The sequence below is a fragment of the Thamnophis elegans genome, chromosome 4 (genome assembly GCF_009769535.1).
Source record: "Thamnophis elegans isolate rThaEle1 chromosome 4, rThaEle1.pri, whole genome shotgun sequence".
Taxonomy (NCBI): Eukaryota; Metazoa; Chordata; class Lepidosauria; order Squamata; family Colubridae; genus Thamnophis; species Thamnophis elegans.
In genome coordinates this window covers 65284810-65304591 of record NC_045544.1, presented here as the reverse complement: position 1 = coordinate 65304591, position 19782 = coordinate 65284810, and the positions used below count along the sequence as shown (strand labels likewise).

Here is a 19782-nt window from a genome sequence, read left to right as displayed (position 1 = left end):
TTTCGCGTTTCCCTCCCTCGGAGTCCCGGCAACTAGCGGGCGGACGAGTTGCTTTCTGGGAATTGTAGTTCTGTGTCCGGAATTCTACTGCACCGCGTACCGAGAGCAAAACTACGAATACCGAGATGCTCCGCAGGGTTTTCGGCTCTGCGGGAGGAATCCGGAAGCGAGCGAAATCAAGCGCCCTCCGCAAGAGGGTTTTTTTTCTGGGTTTGTTTTCGTCTGGGAAAATGGAGGAGTCCGCGTGTTATCGGTGTATTGAATGCAGTACAAAAGCGACTGAGCTGTACAAGGATTATCAACGTGGTGTGTTGCGGATCTCTATCTGCGTGAGTTATGTGAAGAAGTAGGAATTTCGAATTGATAGATCCACTTTGCATTGATATTATTATAGTTCAGGGGTCTCTTGGCAACTTTAAGCCTGGAGGACTTCAACTCCCAGAATTCCTCAGCTAGCTTTGCTGGCTGGGGAATTCTGGGAGTTGAAGTCCGCCTGGCTTAAAATTGCCAAGGTTGGAGACCCCTGCCCTGTTGTAAGTTATTCAGTATCGATCCCCGGATCCAAGAGGATATTCAAATTGCTAGCGTAATCCTTGACGGAATCCCTCTGAATTCTGAAGTTTTCCCTTTAGATTTAGTGCTAATTATATTTTTATTCATAATGAAGTTTTATTTCTCCTCAACATGGAGTCCTTTACAGCCTGAAGATATTTGAAAGCCATTAAACAGGGGTTCCAATTTTTTTGCAGACGCACCTCTTTTTAATGTAATCTTAATGTACACTACACATGTCCCCTAAAAATCCAAATATCGAAATGAACACAAACAAACAATGACAATAATCCAATGCAATTGTACAAAAGTTAGAATTATTATAACAATGTAACTAAAAGATTCTGCATACCTCTCCTGGACTCTGCACTACCCCAAAAAAGGTACATCTCACATTTTGGGAAACCTTGGCTTATAGAAATCCAATCCTAAACTTGCAAGATGTTTGTTCAGATAATTCCTCATCCTAAATTAAGACTAGTGTTTAAACTCTGAAAACATGTAAAGGGATATTCAACACTCCCTTGTTTAACCTAGATGACCTGTTATGTATTGGTAAGATGTATTATGGGATGTGAAACTGTAATGGTAGAAAGTTCATTGAGCCTAAGATGGATATGAGTTATTGTTTTCCATATATGCTGTGTGGATTTCTTCTTTTGAAAACTGAATATCATTTAACATATTGTTAAACAAATATGTTCCTTAATAGGTTTCACACACTATTTGATTAAACATTTCCATGTTTCATCTCTCCAGTATTGCTGTCATGCTCATCAAACTCCAATCTGGTTTTCTCCATTTAATCACTTTATTTCTTCTCCAATCTACTCCAGCATTATTTAGTGACTTCAAATTTAGATGGCTTTTTATGACTACAGATATTTTTAAAAACTTTTTTATAGCTGTCTTTAGTGTTTATTTGAATTTAAATGCAAATATGTGTTTCAGTAAAATTGAATGAACAGATATGATGGAGGAAACCTGCTTCGTAACAATACAGTAGTGCTTAAAAGTTTGTGAATCCTTTTGAATTTCCAATATTTCTGCACAAATGCTGTATGTTCTAATACATCTGTACTCCACACAATTCCTAGAATTAGATGAAGAGAATTCAATTAAATAAAAGAGTTGAAAACACATTTGTTTATTTATTCATTGAGTGTGGCAAGTTGTGCCTTATTTAAATAACCGAATTCTGGATATTTGCTATCAAAATCTGATCTTTATAACTCTCTTTATGTGATAGTGTGTCCTTGAACAAAATGAGATTTCTGAGAACTTTTGAAAAGCAGTTGTTGATGCTCAGCAGGCAGGAAAAGATTACAGATTTATTCTCAAAGTGTTTAGATTCCATCAGTCAGGCAGATCATGTACAAATGGAGGCAATTAAACCTCATGCTTACCCTTTCTAGGCTTGGTTGACCAACCAAGATCACATGAAAAGCAAGTCACATAATACTCCAGGAACTCTTTAAAAAACCCATCAGGATAATATTTAAAGTAAAGGCTCTCTTGCATTGGCCGTTGTCAATGTTCATGCACAACCAACTGGAAAACACTGAATAACAATGGTGCCCATGGCAGACTTGCAAGGAGAAAGCCACTACTCTCCAAAAAGAATGTTGTTGCCCAATGGTGGGTTTTTATTATTTTTACTACCAGTTTGCTCGTGGATGCGGGCAGGTGGGAGAAGCTTCCCGCCACTGCTACTACTGGTTCACCCGATCCAGGCCAAACCAGCAACAAGTCACCTTTGCTGTAGCCCATCTACATGTTCTGAAAGACTATGTGGACAAGCCAAGAGGCTAATATTCTGTGGAAAGATGAGACCAGGATAGAACTTTTTGGTTTGAATGAAAAGTATAATGTTTGGTAAAAGACAAACACTATATTCCAGGATCCTATCTGAAGCATGAGGGTGGCAGTGGTACCTGGACTAGGACAGCTTTTTAATTATATCAGCAAATTCTACAGGAAAATATGTCAATGAACTGAAGCTGAAGAGAACGTGGGTCTTGCAGCAACACATTGACCTAAAACATACAAGCTGTACAACAAATATGGTTAAAGCAAAAGAAACTTCATGTTTTCGAATGGTCTTAATCCTTGACCCTAAAGAAATGTGGAAGCACCTGAAGTGGAATTTCATAAGAGGAATCCCAGCAATATCTCTTGTAGCTGTAAATAGAAATGGGCTAAGCCTTTTCCAAGCTGATGTGCAGGATTGATCAACAGTTATTGGAAATATTTTGATGTAGTTATTGCTGCCAAAGAAGGGCACATCAACTACGAAAGCCAAAGTTCAGCACACACAAGTTTTGGATCATTTCTCTCAATAAATAAGTGAATCAGTATAATGTTTTTGATTTAGTTGTTTGATTGGTTTCTGTTTAGGAGTTGTAGCTGGAGAACAGATCAGGTTTGAGATCATAACATTGCAGCATCAGTAACATCGAAAATTCAAAATGATTCTCAAAACTTAAACATTGATGTATATGTGAACTAGTAATACTGTGTTTCCCCACTTACTTCTTTTGAGCCCCAAAATAAGCACTTGGCCTTATTTTCGGGAAGGTTTTATTATTTTTGAGGTGTAGGAAGCGGCAAGCATGGTCACCTCATGGTTGCTGCTGTGTTCCAATATTTTCATGGAGGGCTTATTTTCGAGGGAGGGCTTATTTTAGCACATGCGTTCAAAAGCCTGATTGGTCTTATTATCTGGGGAAGTCTTATTTTCAGGGAAACAGGGTAGTATATATGAAACTTATCCTGGAATTGATTACAACTAGAACATGAGTCAGCAGTCAACATAATAAACGGGCAAATATAACATAAGCAAATTGACAGAAGAGTGGTTTCCAGATCTCAGAAACTATTATTCCACTCTACGGTATTCAGCATTGGTTTGATTTAGCTCAAGTATTATTTTCATTTTTGGGCACAAAACTGTTAAAGAGAAAATAGAGTACATAAAAACGGAAGAGGCAAATTAGACTGAAAATTAGGTGTCATGAGGAGAGAGTGTGACATGTTCTTAGAAATCCAAATGTGCCCAGAGGCCCCAAAAGAGTGAGGAAGCCTGTCATGGACCATGTCACATGGAATGGAAATTCAAGGGAATGAAAGGCCCATAATTGAGCAAGAGTATTGGAGATTCCCTGGCACAGGGTTGTTCTTTCCTACTTGTGCTATTTTCTCCCTCTGACTATATAGTTCAATGCAGCACAGCCAGTATCCTTTAGTCTCCTTTATTTTTAAAAATAGGTTTTTGGGTGAAATCAAAATACCATTTAAGTAAGATGCACTCCCCTCATGAAACAGACCCCCCCCCAAAAAAAAACCAGTTATAGTTTCCACAATAATCAACAGACAGCTAGTATATGTAATAGAAGAGCTGGATACCATAGCTCTGCAATAGGAAAAATGAATATAAGAGGTTTTAACTACAGTTGTATCTTTCCAATGTCAACCTTCTGTAGCAGGTTTATTATTTCAAACCTAATAAAACAGATTTTTCTTATGTAAAAACTAGAATGGAGGTTCTTGATTGTAATCTCCACTGTAGTTTATTTTATCAAACAAGTTTTACAGCAAGAATGAAATCAAACATAGCAGTTAATATTCACTTGCAGTTGAAATGTATATTTATGTAATAACAATGCAATCAGAATGTGGGATACCATCCTTTTCCTTGATCAAATATAGTCTATGGATTAGAAGTGGCTCTATGTGTTTATTCTGAAAGTTGGTGAACACAGTTTCATATCTTGAATAAAACATATGTTAGTACTATATTTAAAAAATCAAGCAAATATGCAATGATATAGTTCCAGCAAATATAACAACAACATTCTAAAACTACAAGCATGTTACCTTTGCTGCTTAGCTATATCCATTTTGCATAATCTCCCTGATCTCTGCATGCCTTAACATTCTCCTAAATATTAAAATGTAGCCCTCAACCACCAAAAGGTGATTTGTCCTTTTTTAAAAAATCCTTATATTTTTCAGTTCTGTATTATTTTAAAGATAAATATCAGGAACAGTTCAACAATATGTAATTGTGCAATAGACATATCATGGCAAAATCAGATTTGCTGTGCATTTCCTAATAATCCTCAGTGTTAAAGTTGTCTCTTCTACTGTTGCAGCATGCAACCCTCCTCGTTCTCGGCCCCCGATGATCTATGACTGGTATATGTCTGGAATGCATTTGTACTTCCTGTGTTGAAAGAGCAGATCATGTTTTTATGATCCCATAGATTATCTTGTAAACAAACCATACGTTTTGCTTTGTCTAGATTTCAAATGCATATATGTATTTTGATAGTGTATAATGGAACCAGAAAACAAATTAAAAGTTCTTCACAAATGAATGCATATTATCAATCTTACCTTTTTGTATTTGTTATGTGTCTGAAGTATTTAAATCTGTACTCGGGCTAATTTTTTTAAATATAATTTTGATTTTCATTAATTGAATGAAAAGCATCAGGAAAAACAAAGTAAAAAATGGAGGGGGAATAGAATGCATACATCTATGTTATTTATCTTTAAAAATTATTATTATTAATATTGTGCATTGACTATACACAGGAGTGAGGATTGGAGTGAGAATTCAAAATTGAAATTTAACATAGTGGTTAAAAATAATAAAATTATTTTTAAAAAAAACAAAAGAGAAAAAATGTGCATGTAAGAAAAAACATTGTAATATCCTCGCCTTTTTCATTTGTTTCCTTTTATGTTCTTTTTTCCCCTAATCACAATCTCATATTTACATAGGTTTATATTGCGCTAAAAAAGTGACTATTACTTGCCTCTGTTTAAATTGTTTTGATTATTTCATCAAATCATTTCTCTTTACGCTTGCTAAACTTAATACTGGGTAAAAAATGAAAATATTACCTTCTTTTGTGGTTGTGACATAAATGCTATTTTGTGAAAACTACAGTATAAAACTTAAGATAATATCCTATATAACCCTTGATTCATAATAGAACTTTAAAAATTCTTAATTCTTTTAATGTTTCTTTTCTACTGTATTACTGCAAATATTACTTTGTTGTTAACGTACCTTCCTCCCCACAGCGTTGCAACAGCCCTCCCCTCACTCCTCGAGTCAGTAGCCGAGCTGGCGATCGAGTTCCCCAGGCTTATGGTTCTGGGGGATTTCAACCTGCCCTTGCTTGGTGAACACTCTGATGGGGTGCAGGAGTTCATGGCTTCCATGACAGCCATGGAATTGACCCAAGTAATCCAGGGTTCGACTCACTAAGCAGGTCATACACTTGACCTCGTATTCCTCTGGGGGCAGTGGAGACGTGATCTAAAATTGAGGGGTATTAAGATCTTGACCTTGTCATGGTCTGATCACTTCCTACTAAGGCTTGACTTTCGGAGACCAATCCCCCACTGTATGGAGGAGGAACCGATTAAGTGGTTCCGCCCCAGGCACCTGATGGACCCTATGGGATTTCAATCGGCACTTGGAGAAATACCTGATGCTCTCGTCCTCAGTCCGGTGGAGTCCTTAGTCGCTGCTTGGAATACAGCGGCGGTGGGGGCTCTAAACCGGATTGCGCCTTTACGGCCTCTCCGAGGCAGCGGACCCAGGAGGGTCCCTTGGTTTACTGAGGAACTCCGGGAGATGAAGCGCCAAAAGAGATGTCTAGAGCGCCGCTGGAGGGCCAGTAAATCTGAGTCAGACAGAGCACTGATGAGAGCCTATATCAGAGCCTATCTCATGGCAATATGGGTGGCGAAATGTGCGCATTTTGCCGCTCTTATTGCATCCGCTGAATCGCGCCCAGCCGCCTTGTTTAGAATAACCCGCTCCCTCTTGAAAAGCAAGGTAGAACTGAGGAATTTGTTCAGTTTCTAACGGATAAAGTCGCTCGGATTCGGACAGACCTGGACTCCAATTGCACGGTGCCAGCCGAGATACCGGGGGAAGGTCTTGAGCGGAGTTTATGGAGCAAATTTCAACTTGTCGCTCCTGAGGAAGTGGACAAGGCCATGGGAGCGGTGAGTGCCTCCACTTGTATACTGAACCCGTGCCCCTCCTGGCTGGTCTCGACCAGCAGGGAGGTGACACGCGGCTGGATCCAGATGATAGTTAACACCTCTCTCCGGGAGGGATCCTTTCCACTCCTCCTAAAGGATGCGGTGGTGAGACCCCTCCTGAAGAAACCTTCTCTGGATCCAGCCATCATGAGTAATTATCGCCCAGTCTCCAACCTCCCCTTTGTTGGGAAGGTTGTTGAGAAAGTGGTGGCCTTTCAACTCCGACGGTCCTTGGATAAAACGATTATCTGGATCCCTTTCAGTCCAGTTTCAGGCCTGGCTACAGCACGGAAACTGCTTTGGTAGCGCTGATCGATGATCTCTGGCGAGCCAGGGATAGGGGTCACTCCTCTAGCCTGGTGCTTCTTGACCTCTCGGAGGCCTTCGATACCATCAACCATGGTATCCTTCTGCGACGGTTATGGGAGGTGGGAGTGGGAGGCACCATCCTTCAGTGGTTCTCCTCCTACCTCTCGGACAGGTCGCAGTCGGTGTTGGTTGGAGGGCAGAGGTCGACCCCAAGGCCCCTCAAGTATGGGGTGCCGCACAGTTTGGTCCTGTCCCCTCTCCTATTTAACATCTACATGAAGCCGCAGGGTGAGATCATATGTCGACACGGGACTAAATACCACCAATACGTGGATGATACACAGTTGTATCTGTCCGCCCCGTGCCAACTCATTGAAGCGGTTGAAGTGATGTGCCAGTGCCTGCAGGCTGTCAGGGTCTGGATGGGGGCGAACAAGCGTGCACTCAATCCCGACAAGACCGAATGTCTATTGATGCTCCCTCCCAAATATTGGCTACCTACTCCATCTCTCAGGCTGGGGGATGAAATTATACGCCCCTCAGACAGGGTTCGCAATTTGGGAGTCCTCCTGGACCCACAGCTGACCTTAGAACACCATTTGTCGGCTGTGACCAGGGGGACCTTTGCCCAGGTCTGCCTGGTGCACCAATTGCGACCTACCTGGACCGGGAGGACCTCCGAATAGTCACTCACGCCCTTGTGACCTCAAGACTGGACTACTGTAACGTGCTCTACATGGGGCTGCCCTTGAAGAGTATTCGGAGACTTCAGCTTGTCCAGAACGCAGCTGCGCGAGCGATTGTGGGTGCACCTCGGTACACCCACGTTACACCTATCCTCCGCGAGCTGCACTGGCTGCCCATTGGTCTCCGGACATGCTTCAAGGTGCTAGTCGTTACATGGTATCGGACCTGGGTACTTGAGAGCCCGCCTCCTGCCAGTTACCTCCCAAAGACCTATCAGATCCCACAGACTAGGCCTCCTCCGAATTCCATCCGCTGGCCAATGTCAGCTGGCGACCCCTCGGGGGAGGGCCTTCTCTGTGGCTGCTCCAGCCCTCTGGAACAATCTCCCCGTGGAGATCCGGACCCTTAACTACCTTTCCGGCCTTCCGCAAATCAGTTAAGACCTGGCTGTTCCGGCAGGCCTGGGGCTGTTGAACTATCCAGCCCCATTCGAGGTTACGGCTGTTGCAGAATTTTAAATTGTTGTTTTTATTTTATTTTTTTGTATCCCCTCCCTTTTTTATTGTGAGCCGCCCTGAGTCTCTTGGGAATAGGGCGGCATAGAAACTCAATAAAACTAAACTAAACTTTGCTTTTGTTTTGTTACCTTTAGAAATCCTGCCAGAAGCCAGTGGACAAATATATAGAATATGATCCTGTCATCATCTTAATTAATGCTATCTTATGCAAAGCACAAGCGTACAGACATATCTTGTTCAATACAAAAATAAATGTATGTTTTTGTTGTTTCTTCTTCTTGTCTTAATTTGCCATATGATCTGTCAATCTTGCTCCAAGCTAATGAAAAAACTAACTTGTTTTGGACCTGGAAATATTGACTTTAGTGGCTTCCTATTCTAAAAATTGCAATATTGGATTTAAATATTAAAAGTTTAAAAGTTTGTAGTCGTATCCTAATCGAGGAATTGGTCAAAATAAAGCACACTTTGGAGATGTACTGGACAACTATAGCCACTATAAAACAACATGGCTTTAGATAACTATATAATATGCAAAGAGAATTCATAACATCTATGTTTTCTGAAAGTCTTGTCTATAAATTGCAGTTCAATGCTGTCATTTAGTGTGCAAATTGTTTTGACTGGAACTTCCTGATTCCTGCCTTGAATGATCCTTTAACCTACAACTATCAGCCACTCTTCTGGCATCTATTATTGTTGCTTCTACTCTTTCAATTCTTTTTATCTGCCTGGGCTGCCTCATCAATTATACCATAGTTAGTTGGAAGTTAACTTAGTGCTTGCTTCCATTTTCTGTCTGATTGCTGATATGTATTAATACTTCACAATACGATGTTTAACACTTATCATATTTATGCCCTAAAATATAGGCTTTAATGTAGATTTATATGGACTATATAAAATTGAAATATAGACTGTATATGTAAATTTGGGATCTAGTACAAATCCATGAATTAAGTTGAAGTCTGGACTAGATCGCAGTCTGAGCTGAATTCTGTATCAGATTCACTTCTAATGTATGAAGTCATTCAAGACTTCAAAGCATGTCCCATAGCTTGGTTACCACTGTTCTTCAGTGGATGAGATCAAATGGCCTCTATAGGATTTCTTAATTGTATTAGTAAAATGTAATAAGACGACCATGCTTATCAATATTTTGATTGTATAGTATTTGCATTTGACATTAATATTCCTTCCTGCTGCAGATTCATGGAAAGCTTTGCATATTTTGTTTGCTTTGCGAGGCTTATCTCAGGTGGCTGCAGTTACAGGATTCAAGTCAAAGTACTGAGCCTGATGATTTAATTAGATATGCCAAAGAATGGGATTTCTATCGAATGTTTGGAATAACATCTTTGGGTAAGATCAAATATTTGCTGCGGGCAAATATTGTTTCTGTTCTTTCAAACAGCAGCATTTAAACATTGACTGTTCCTTCAAATGCACTAAAATTCTTAAAATGTGTTGTGATATATATTCACGTAGCCAGTATTTCTCTTGCTTTCATGAATTTGGCTGGAAGATATCTCACAGTCAAAAGATTGTAGCATACCATGAAAAGGCATATGTAAAGATATGTTGGAGATAGTGCCTAGAAAGGGCATAGGAGATATACATACATACCTACATACACACACACACACACACACACACACACACACATATATAACACACACACACACACAAAATAGTAATGTAGAGTAATGTATATAGAAGAAAGGTATGTGTGTGTGTGCATGTGCATGTGCATGCATGCTCCCTCCCATATTTGGGCATACGAGGTGCTTTGACATAACAATTATTACCTTGGCTCAGCTGATAAGGGAGGAGAGCTTGTGGCTTAGTGGCTAATACAACTGCATAATATATAAAAAGAGCCCAGGTTCGAATCCCAGTAAGGGTATGGGGACGACAGAAAATGAGGTGGCTGGATAGAGTCACTGAAGCAGTTGGTGTGAGCTTGAATGGACTCCAGAGGATGGTAGAGGACAGGAAGGTCTGGAGGAACGTTGTTCACAGGGTCACGATGGGTCAGACACAACTTTGCAACTAACAACAACTATATTGATGCTGCTTTGAAGTTCTTAATGTTTATTTCTTTGTATACTGCTAGGAGATATTTTGAATATCAATAATAAAACAAAATTAATAAATATAATAGTTGTAACAACAAGAGAACCTATTTTTCTTTATGATACTATATCTGGGCTGGAAAAATCAATAGGTGGCAAGAAAGAGATATAGAAAGCTATTACATATTGTTGACATCTAGTAGCTGTCAGATTTGTACAGCCTGGATATGGTAGTCCTGACTTTTCAGCTAGCTTCTGTCAATCTAAAATTGGCCAGTGAATGTTTACTAGCGAGGGTTGGATAGTTCACATGTTAAATGGCTTGAAACTATAATATCTACATTATAAGTTCTTAGGCCTAATCCAAATCAAATGCATGCCTTCCAAAACGCATGTGTGTAAGATGTAGTAAAATATTATATAGCAACTTAAAGAACTTTTTTTTTTTTTTAATTTAAAGATTTTATTGGTAAAAAGAAAATACAACATCCATAACTTGTAGCAAACAATACAACTACATTTCGAGATATTCCCATACTATCAAATCATTATAAACATCAAAGGTTAGATATCTTTCCCTCCCTCTTTTCTTCCCTTCCCCCCTTACTTCCTTCTCCCCTGCCTTCCCTCCTTTCTTTTCTCCTTTCCTCCTTTCCTTCCCCGTCCTTTCTCTCCCTCGGTCCCCCCCTCCTTCTCACATACCTTTCCTCCTTCCCTGCCTTTTTCCCTCCTCCTTCCTTTTAATCTCCCTCCTTTCCTCCCTCCTTCCCTCCTTCCTTTCAACTCTCCTTCTCTCTTTCTTTCCCTCCCTCTTTCCCTCTTTACTACCCTCTTCTCTTCCCTCCCTCCCTCCTTCCCCAGTTTTTCCTCTTTCTCCTCTCCTTCTTTCTTCCCACCTTCTTTCCCTTCTCTTCTTTCTCTTCCTCCTCTTTATCTTTCCCCCCTTCTTCTGCCTTTCCTATTCCTCTCCTTTCTCCTCTCCATCCTGACTTCCCTACTGCCCTCCCTCCCTCCCTTCTAACCTTTATTACATTTGCATATTTTCCTCTGCTGAGGACAACCTGGTTTTCTTTCCCTTTCCTTGCTTGAAGAGGCAAGGATTATAAGTCCTCTCGCCTCATCTAAAATGAAGTTTGATCGCTAATTTCATGCAGGTAATTATAGCGGATTTCCTATCAGCTTTTTAAAGTTTTCCCAACATTGTAGCGTAACAAAATTGCTCGACGGTGGGTTCTCGCCCCTGATACATTTCTCCTTTCGTTTATCTCTCAGTTGTTGTATATTGTTCATTTGAGTTATTAGTTTAATCGTATTAGGTTAGTCAGCTATCTCTTTTTATGTCTAGGTCTTCACTGACTCATCAAGCCATTTGTATAGCTTCTCCCAGACTGTATAAAAGTCTGTGTCTTCTTTGTCATTAATTCGCATCGTCAGTCTGTTCATTTCTGCTAGTTCTAAAATTTTATTCATCACCATAGTATTGGTGGGGGCATTTTCACTCTTCCAGCACTGTGCGTAAACAATCCTTGACGCTGTCAGAATATGGACTAGGAGGTATTGGTCAGATTTGCAAATTTTTTGATCTATTATTCCTAATAAGAAAGTTTCCGGCTTAAGGCATAGTTTAATTGACAGGATTCCATTCAGCCATCCTAGTATTTGCTTCCAATATGCTTTGGCTACCGGACACGTCCACCACATATGGTAGTACGTGCCCAGCACCGCTTTACATTTCCAGCATATGGCCGAAACTTTTGAAGACATTTTCGCCAGTCTTGTCGGTGGAAGATGCCAGCGGTAGAACATTTTATATATATTTTCTTTATAGGCCGTCGACTTTGTCAATTTTAGGTTCCATTCCCAGACTCTTTCCCAGTCGTCTAGGTCTATTGTGTGGCCAATGTTTTGGGCCCAGGTTACCATGACTTCTTTTACCCTTTCTGCTTCCGTTTTTCGAATCAGTAAGCAGTTGTATATTTTTGAAATTAATTTCTCATCTGGTCCAATTAAAATTTTATCTAATTCCTGGTTCTTGTTCTGGAAGCCAGGTTGTGCTAGATCGAATTTGTGTTTGTTTTGAATTTGGAGATATGGCCACCAATCAATGTTTATTCCCTTATCAGCCAAATTTTCCCTGGGGTTTAGTTTGTTTTGGTCGTCTAGCAACTGTTGGTAGGTAACAATTTTATCCAAGTTTATCAAATTCGGGTATATCAGGGCTTCCGTCGGAGATATCCATTTAGGTAGTTGCGTGTAGTATCTCCTTCTAATTTCGAGCCAGTCCTTAATCAATACCCCCCTTAAATGGTGACTACTAAAATAATTGTGAATTTTATTTCCCTCGCACCATAGGTAGTTATGCCACCCGTATTGCAGGTCGTGGCCCTCTATTGTTAAGATTCTTTTATTAGCTAACATTACCCATTCTTTTATCCACATAGTTGTTGCTGCTTGATGATATGTTTTCCATTCCGGTAATCCCATTCCCCCTTGAGTTCTTTTATCCTGCAGGTGCATATATTTTATTCTGGGCTTTTTACCATTCCATATAAAGTTTCGAATCATTTTGTCCAAATCATTATAAAATTTTTCCCCTAGCTTGACCGGTGCCGTTTGAAATAGGTAGAGGATTTTTGGCAGAACATTCATTTTAATTACTGCGACTCTTCCCATCAGTGATAGTTGTAGTTTTGACCAGGTTTTTAAGTCCTTTTGGGTATTCTGTAACAACTTATCATAGTTGTCTTCTTTTATGGAAGAGCATTTCGCAGACAGCCAGATCCCTAAATACTTAATTTTTTTAGTTACCTTTAATTCCATTGTTTCCTCTAGTTCTCCAATCTGGTTTTTGGGGAAGTTTTTTATAATCATTTTTGTTTTTTCCTTGTTTATTTTTAAACCGGCCACACACCCAAAGTTCTCAATGTCCTTCATCAAATTCGGTCCTGAAAGTAAGGGGTCTTCTACGATAAAGACCATGTCATCCGCGAAGGCCTGTACTTTATATTGTTCTCTTTTTATGGTCAAGCCCCTAATTTCCTGATTTGATCTTATCCGATTTAAAAGGACCTCTAGTGACGTAATAAATAGTAGTGGGGAGAGCGGGCACCCTTGTCTAACACCCTTTCCAATTTGTATCCTCTCCGTTAGTTCCCCATTGACTATAATATTTGCAGATTGCCGTGAATATATAGATTCTATAATCCTAATAAATTTATCGCCAAATTTCATCATTTTTAGTTGAGTGGTTAGAAAGTTCCAATCTAGGTTATCAAAGGCTTTCTGAGCGTCGACAAAGATTAATGCGAGTTGTTTCTCGGATCTTGTTTGATAGAATTCCAGGGTATCAATTATTATTCTTGTATTGTTTCTAATATGTCTTTTTGGGAGAAAGCCGTTTTGATCCGAATGTATACTCTGATTTAATATTATTTTTAGTCTTTCCGCCAATATTGATACAAAGATTTTGTAATCTGCATTTAACAGGGATATGGGTCTATAATTTTGGACCTTGCTACTGTCCGCCTCTTCCTTTGGTATTAGGGTGATGTAAGCTTCCCCCCATGATTTTGGGACCCTACCATTTTGTAATGCCTCATTGCATAGTTCTAATAATTTGTCTTCTATGGTATTTTGAAGTTTTTTATATATTTCCGACGGAAGCCCATCCGGCCCAGGTGTTTTATTGTTTTTTTGTTTTTGAATGGCCTTTTTCAGTTCTTCTTGTGTGATTTCTTTATCGAGCATCTCTCTCATCTCCTCCGACAAGACTGGAAGCTTCTGCTTTATAAGGTATTTTCTAATGTCTTGTTCATTAATTTCGTCTTGTTTATATAGTTTCCTATAATAGTTCTGTACTATCTTTTTCTTTTCTCCTATTTCTTGTTTCAAATTCCCCTCCTCGTCATACAGTTGTTTAATAATTCTTTTGACCTTCTCCTTTCTTATTTTGTGGGCCAACCATCTCCCAGTTTTATTTGCATGTTCAAAATAATTCTGCTTCATTCTCTTAATGTTTTGTGCTATTTCCTCTTGAGAGATCAAATTTATTTGGTGTTTAATTAACTCTCCTTTTTCCCTGTGTCTACTATTTTCTGGCTCTTTCTGGGTCAGCAGTTCCGTCTCTCTTAATTCTTTGTTCAGTGTATTAAGTTTTTCCCTGTGTATTTTGTTTCTTCTTATTATATAGGCTATGGATATTCCCCTCACAACTGCCTTCATCGTGTCCCAAACATTTTGTATTGAGGTCTGCTCTTTACCGTTTTCTTTAAAGAAGTAGCCCAATTCCTTTTCTATTTGTTGTACAAATTGTTTCTCTTGTAGTATGTTCTGGTTTAATGTCCACCTAGCTTTTATCCTTGCCTTCCCTTTCCATTGCCATAAGACTGGGTGATGATCGGCCCACTTGTTGGTTATTATTTCAATATTTACAGTATCCATGAGTAGCTCCGAGTTTGACCAAACCATGTCGATACGGGACCATGAATTATGTGGATGGGAGTAAAACGTGTACTGTTGCATCTTGTCATTCATTGCTCGCCAGACATCATAAAGATCTAGATCCTTCACCATATTTACATAGGCAGACGGTAGTTTCCTTCTTGTGCTTTTCTTGTGAGTACCCTTATAGTCCATCTTACCGTCTGCAATAGCGTTGAAATCCCCTAGAATACATATATTTTGCCACTCTATTTCATTTATCCTCTTATATAGATTAATATAAAATCTCTCTTGTTTTTGATTTGGGGCATAGATTCCAACTAGTAAAAATTTTTTCCCACCATTAATTATCTCCACCATTAATACCCTACCGTCTTTGTATGCATATATTAGTTTGGGGTTCAACCATTCTTTTATATACATTACAATTCCTCTTTTTCTGGTTTGTGCTGACGAGCAGAATGTTTTACCTAGTTTTGGACAGACCAACAGGTTATTGTATTTTTCTTTAATGTGTGTTTCCTGAAGACAGATTACATCTAACTTTTGTTTCACTAGATCCAACAGTACACGTTTTCTTTTGGAGGTTATGTTAAGACCATTTACATTTGCTGATAGTACATTCGTTTCCCATTCTTCAATTCCCTTACACGTTATTCGCTTTGAGGGCGCCTTTGGATCGAGTCTCGATGGGTGACCTTACTCTCGAATCTTCTCTGCCATATCTCTCTCGTTCTCTGGCCTCTCCTGGCCCCCGCCCCTCTGGTTGAGTTTCCATTATAGTGTCCTCCTGTCTTAAAAGTCCTTCTTTATTAAATCTCTCATCGTCTGCTAGTAAAAGTTCCTGGAATTCTTGAGCTTTCGCCAAGGTGTCTATTCGGTATTTCTTTTCCCTCCATGTTATCAGCATTCCTTCTGGAAGGAGCCATCTGAACTGGATTCTGTCTCTGTTTAAACGTGTGGAGAGGAAGTTGTATTTCCTTCTCTTCTCTCTGACTCTCCGTGGAGTCTGTTTTAAGATGAGAATTTCTTTACCTTTGTATGTTAGAGAGTCCCCTCTTATTGTACTTAGAATGTCCTCTCTCAGCTGTCTTCTCAACACCCTCACATGGATCTCCCTCGGAAGCCGGTGGCGTCTCGCGAAGCCTGTATTGACTCTATAGGCTTCGTCCAGATCATTAATAACCTCTTTTTTCGGCCTGCCGAGGACTAATCCCAGGATTTCTCCAATCAGCTCCCGGAGGTTTTCATCTTTTGCTTCCTCCACGTTTTGTAGTCTTAAATAGTATGCTGATCGCTCTAATTCTAGCTGGAGGATGGCCTCCTCCAGGCTTGAGTTTATAGATTCCAGATTGTCCTCTACTTTGTCTATCCTTTTTTCCGCTATTTCCGTTCTCCCCTTAACATTTTGGATTTCCTGCTCATTTTTCAGCAGCGCTGTTTGTATTACTCCTATGCGTTCCTCAATTCTTCCCATATTGTTTCTTACTTCATGTATTTCATTCTTTACTCCCTCCAGGCCTTTGGTGAGACTTTCACCCATCTTCAGTATTGTCTCTTGTAGGGAGTCCATTGTTACTTCCTGGTCTTGCAGGGTTGGGGCTGCCTTATCTCCCGTTTGCCTGCCCTCAGGGGACTTTTCCCTCACCGGGGTAGATAGGGGAGTTTGCTTTTTACTCCCTTTAATTAAAGTTACTGTTTTGGTTGCCATTTGCTTTAATTCAGCTCTTCCCCTTTAAGGTGTAAGCCTAGTACCTTCTAAATGCTGTTTGAGTAGTTATACAGAGCCCGGGGTACATACAGGGTAATTAAGCTGGAGCAGGACTGTGAAATATAGGCTCAGTTAATTCTATAGTATCTGGGAGAGTCAGGAAGAGAAACGTTTCAGCGTGATACGACAGGGTGCAGGAGAGGCCAGAAAGTATTTAGAACTCACCCATCAATCTCTTCCTGTTGTCAGTGTAGTGTTTTCCTTCTGCTGTCTCTGGCTGTAATATGACACCGCGTACTTCAAACCCTTGTGATTAAACTTCTTTCCTTTTTCCTTTTTCCCAGGCAGGCAAATCCAGCTGACTGCCTTTCTCTTCTTAGTCTGTTAATCCTCAAATTTAAATAGTCCAAAGCCTCAGTCTCCTTCTGTCCATTACGTCAATCAGCTTTCACAAAAGTTTACTGTTTGTATTTAATAGCCGCTGCAGATAAATGCGCCCACACACGTATCTGTATTTATTGCAGTAAAGTTGTTTATCTTTTAGATTTAGGCTTTTAAGTCAGATCTTGTGATTACCGTCATTCGATCCACTATGTTCCCCTGCAGTTGAAAGAGATATAGAAAGCTATTACATATTGTTGACATCTAGTAGCTGTCAGATTTGTACAGCCTGGATATGGTAGTCCTGACTTTTCAGCTAGCTTCTGTCAATCTAAAATTGGCCAGTGAATGTTTACTAGCGAGGGTTGGATAGTTCACATGTTAAATGGCTTGAAACTATAATATCTACATTATAAGTTCTTAGGCCTAATCCAAATCAAATGCATGCCTTCCAAAACGCATGTGTGTAAGATGTAGTAAAATATTATATAGCAACTTAAAGAACTTTTTATGACATCACTTCCTTCTCTAACTGTACCCATCTTCTACCCAGAACAAACTGCCTTTTTGACTGGCATCTTCACTGCTCTGTGGTTAATCAAACCTGCTGTCCTGAAAACCAAGGCAGATTTCATATTTCTTCTGAAAGCATTGCTGTTATCTAGCTATGGAAAACTTCTACTGATTCCAGCAGTTATTTGGGAGCATGACTACACTCATTTGTGTCTGAAGCTCATTAAAGTGTTTGTGCTGACATCAAACTTTCAAGCAATTAGAGGTATTTTTCTCATTTAACTTTACAATACAGTCATGCTGTTCGGGGGTAGATTTTCCATCAGAGTTTCCACTACTTGAAACAGATAGACAAACAGCAGTAAGATTTAGGGAAGGAAACTGTATTTAGAGAACTGAAATTATTGAAAGAGGCATTTCATTTCTTTATTAAAAGCCTAGATACATAGAAATTGATATGGTATGCAAAACACAGCAAAAATTCCAAACACTATCTTTGATTCTAGTTAAAAACCATGATTAAAACAGTGGTTTAAATATATAACAAATGTATAAGTAGTTTCTGTATCTAGATTTTGTTGCCAATTTTGTCTTGGAAAAATAAATAAAGAGTGGCATTATTCATATATAATAGCCTTTTCTGTCCTGGAATTTGTTTATTTTTCTATATTTCTATGAAATATCAATAATTTTCAGATATTTTTAAGTACTATATTCTCTATAGGGTCTGAGTTTTTAAGTAACCCGAACAGCATCACTTCTGGTGCAATAATTTTGAATTCGTTCTCCTATTTTGTCTTTATCAAATGCATAAGAAGATCCCTTTCCAAATGTCAAGTTTTTAAAATAAAATGTAATAACTACTTAACATATGCCAATAGAATAGTGATGTGGGCATAAGTATCACTATTAATATTAAATAGCTGTATTTGAAAAGAATACTAGAATTGAATATTACTGAATTACTCATTTTCCTAATGTGGATACTAAGGAGCAATTGTGCTCAGTAAGAAAAGGCTTATTATACATGCAATACTCCTATGATTTTACAATTAATTTGTCAACTAGCTATATAATTCAGATTTGATTTCCTTTATCTTTTCATTTATGTGGTAATTACATGTTTCAAGTTGTACATTTAAAAAAATAATTTCCAGGTGAAGAAGGGGGTTAATAAGCAATCCTATAGTGCTAATAGATTCCAAGGCTTTCAGCTTCCTCATCTAACTTCTTGCTGAGTCACAAACTGCCTTCTCACAACAGGCTAACCATATTGTACAAGTTTCAGTGACAGATGTGCTGCCTCGCCTGTTGGCCTTTATCTATTTGCTTCCTCTGCATGTACAAATCTCACTATCACTTCCTAAGTATACGGAATTGAAGCCTTTGTGGAAAAAAAAACCTATTACAGGTGATTAGGAGGAAAAGCTAACTAGCCTGCTAAAATAAACATGAAGCCCCCTACTTATACTTACAAACTTAGACTCAAACCAGGCTAGAACTTCAATTTGGAGCATTTATGAATTAAATTACTGGGTTTAAATTTGCAATCTGTTTTTGTGTTTCTCCTCAAATGTTGTTTCCAGCTCTATACACTTCATTCATTACAAAAGTGAAATCTCTTTCAAAACATGCTTCTAATCTGTTTTTTAACATTCCTGTCAGATTTATAGATTTATCTGGCATCCAAATATTAAAGAAGTCCATCCCTGCTTAGCTTCTGAGCCAAAACAACATCTTCCATCTTATTCACCAGAAATAACATTTATCCATACTAATTTGTTTCTTATCATTATGGAAATCTAATGGGAACCCTACCACATTCTCTTTTTCTTTTGTTTTGCAGTTACTTTGAATACTAGCCGCAAACTGTGTCTGATGGTCATTTTGAATGGATTACTTTTCGAAAATGGCATCATTTACTTGTTCCAGAAAATAGGTTGGGATGTCTGAGACAAACTTGTTTCCTTAGGATGATAGTGAAAATATTTTAAGCTGTAGAAAATATTGCCTTTCAAGTCATTCAATTCATCACCGGTCAGTATTTGATCACTCCAAACAAAGTGGTAAAGAAATGCTGAATGTAAATGAAACTTTCTATGCCAAACCAACCAATTGACCCATAATAATTTAAGAGTGATGCACTGATATTTAATTTTTATAACAATTTTGCTATGTTTGATGTGATGGTGTTGTGCTAAAGTAAGAATATTGTTCTTTTAGCTGTTCTTTTTTCCTTCTGCATTCCTTTACATTTAAAAGAAAAAGGTATGCGATTGTTTTATTATAAAGTACAAAGAAGAAAATTATCATACTAAAAAGATGCAAAATGACAAAACAAGAAAAAAAACCAGTTTGACTCAAAGGTGTGTTCTGACAGCCACTCATAAAATAACAGTAAAGTGGCTTCACTTTGACATTTCTGGCAGTTGTGCTATTGGAAACACTGGAAATATATTTTTATTTGTGGAGTACTCATACTTTTAAGTTGATATTTATACATCCTCCAAGGAACAAATATAATTTT

At 38.8% G+C, this 19782-nt stretch overlaps 1 protein-coding gene across 1 annotated transcript; it reads left to right on the top strand.

Annotated features, from left to right (window-relative positions):
- Nucleotides 1-166: 166 nt before the first annotated feature.
- ARV1 (ARV1 homolog, fatty acid homeostasis modulator) lies at nt 167-19576 on the top strand. The gene is made up of 5 exons (XM_032216269.1): nt 167-329; nt 8270-8389; nt 9344-9497; nt 17296-17520; nt 19102-19576. The coding sequence occupies exons 1-5, from the start codon at nt 231-233 to the stop codon at nt 19206-19208; spliced, it is 705 nt and encodes a 234-aa protein (XP_032072160.1). The 5' UTR covers nt 167-230; the 3' UTR covers nt 19209-19576.
- The last annotated feature ends 206 nt before the right edge of the window (nt 19577-19782 follow it).

What these genes read in the sequence shown, in the direction of transcription:
- ARV1 (XM_032216269.1), top strand. Translation starts at nt 231, where the DNA reads ATGGAGGAGTCCGCGTGTTATCGGTGTATTGAATGCAGTACAAAAGCG. An exon ending in TGTTGCGGATCTCTATCTGC is followed by an intron (nt 330 to 8,269) that starts GTGAGTTATGTG and finishes TGTTACCTTTAG; the next exon opens with AAATCCTGCCAGAAGCCAGT. An exon ending in TGTTCAATACAAAAATAAAT is followed by an intron (nt 8,390 to 9,343) that starts GTATGTTTTTGT and finishes TTCCTGCTGCAG; the next exon opens with ATTCATGGAAAGCTTTGCAT.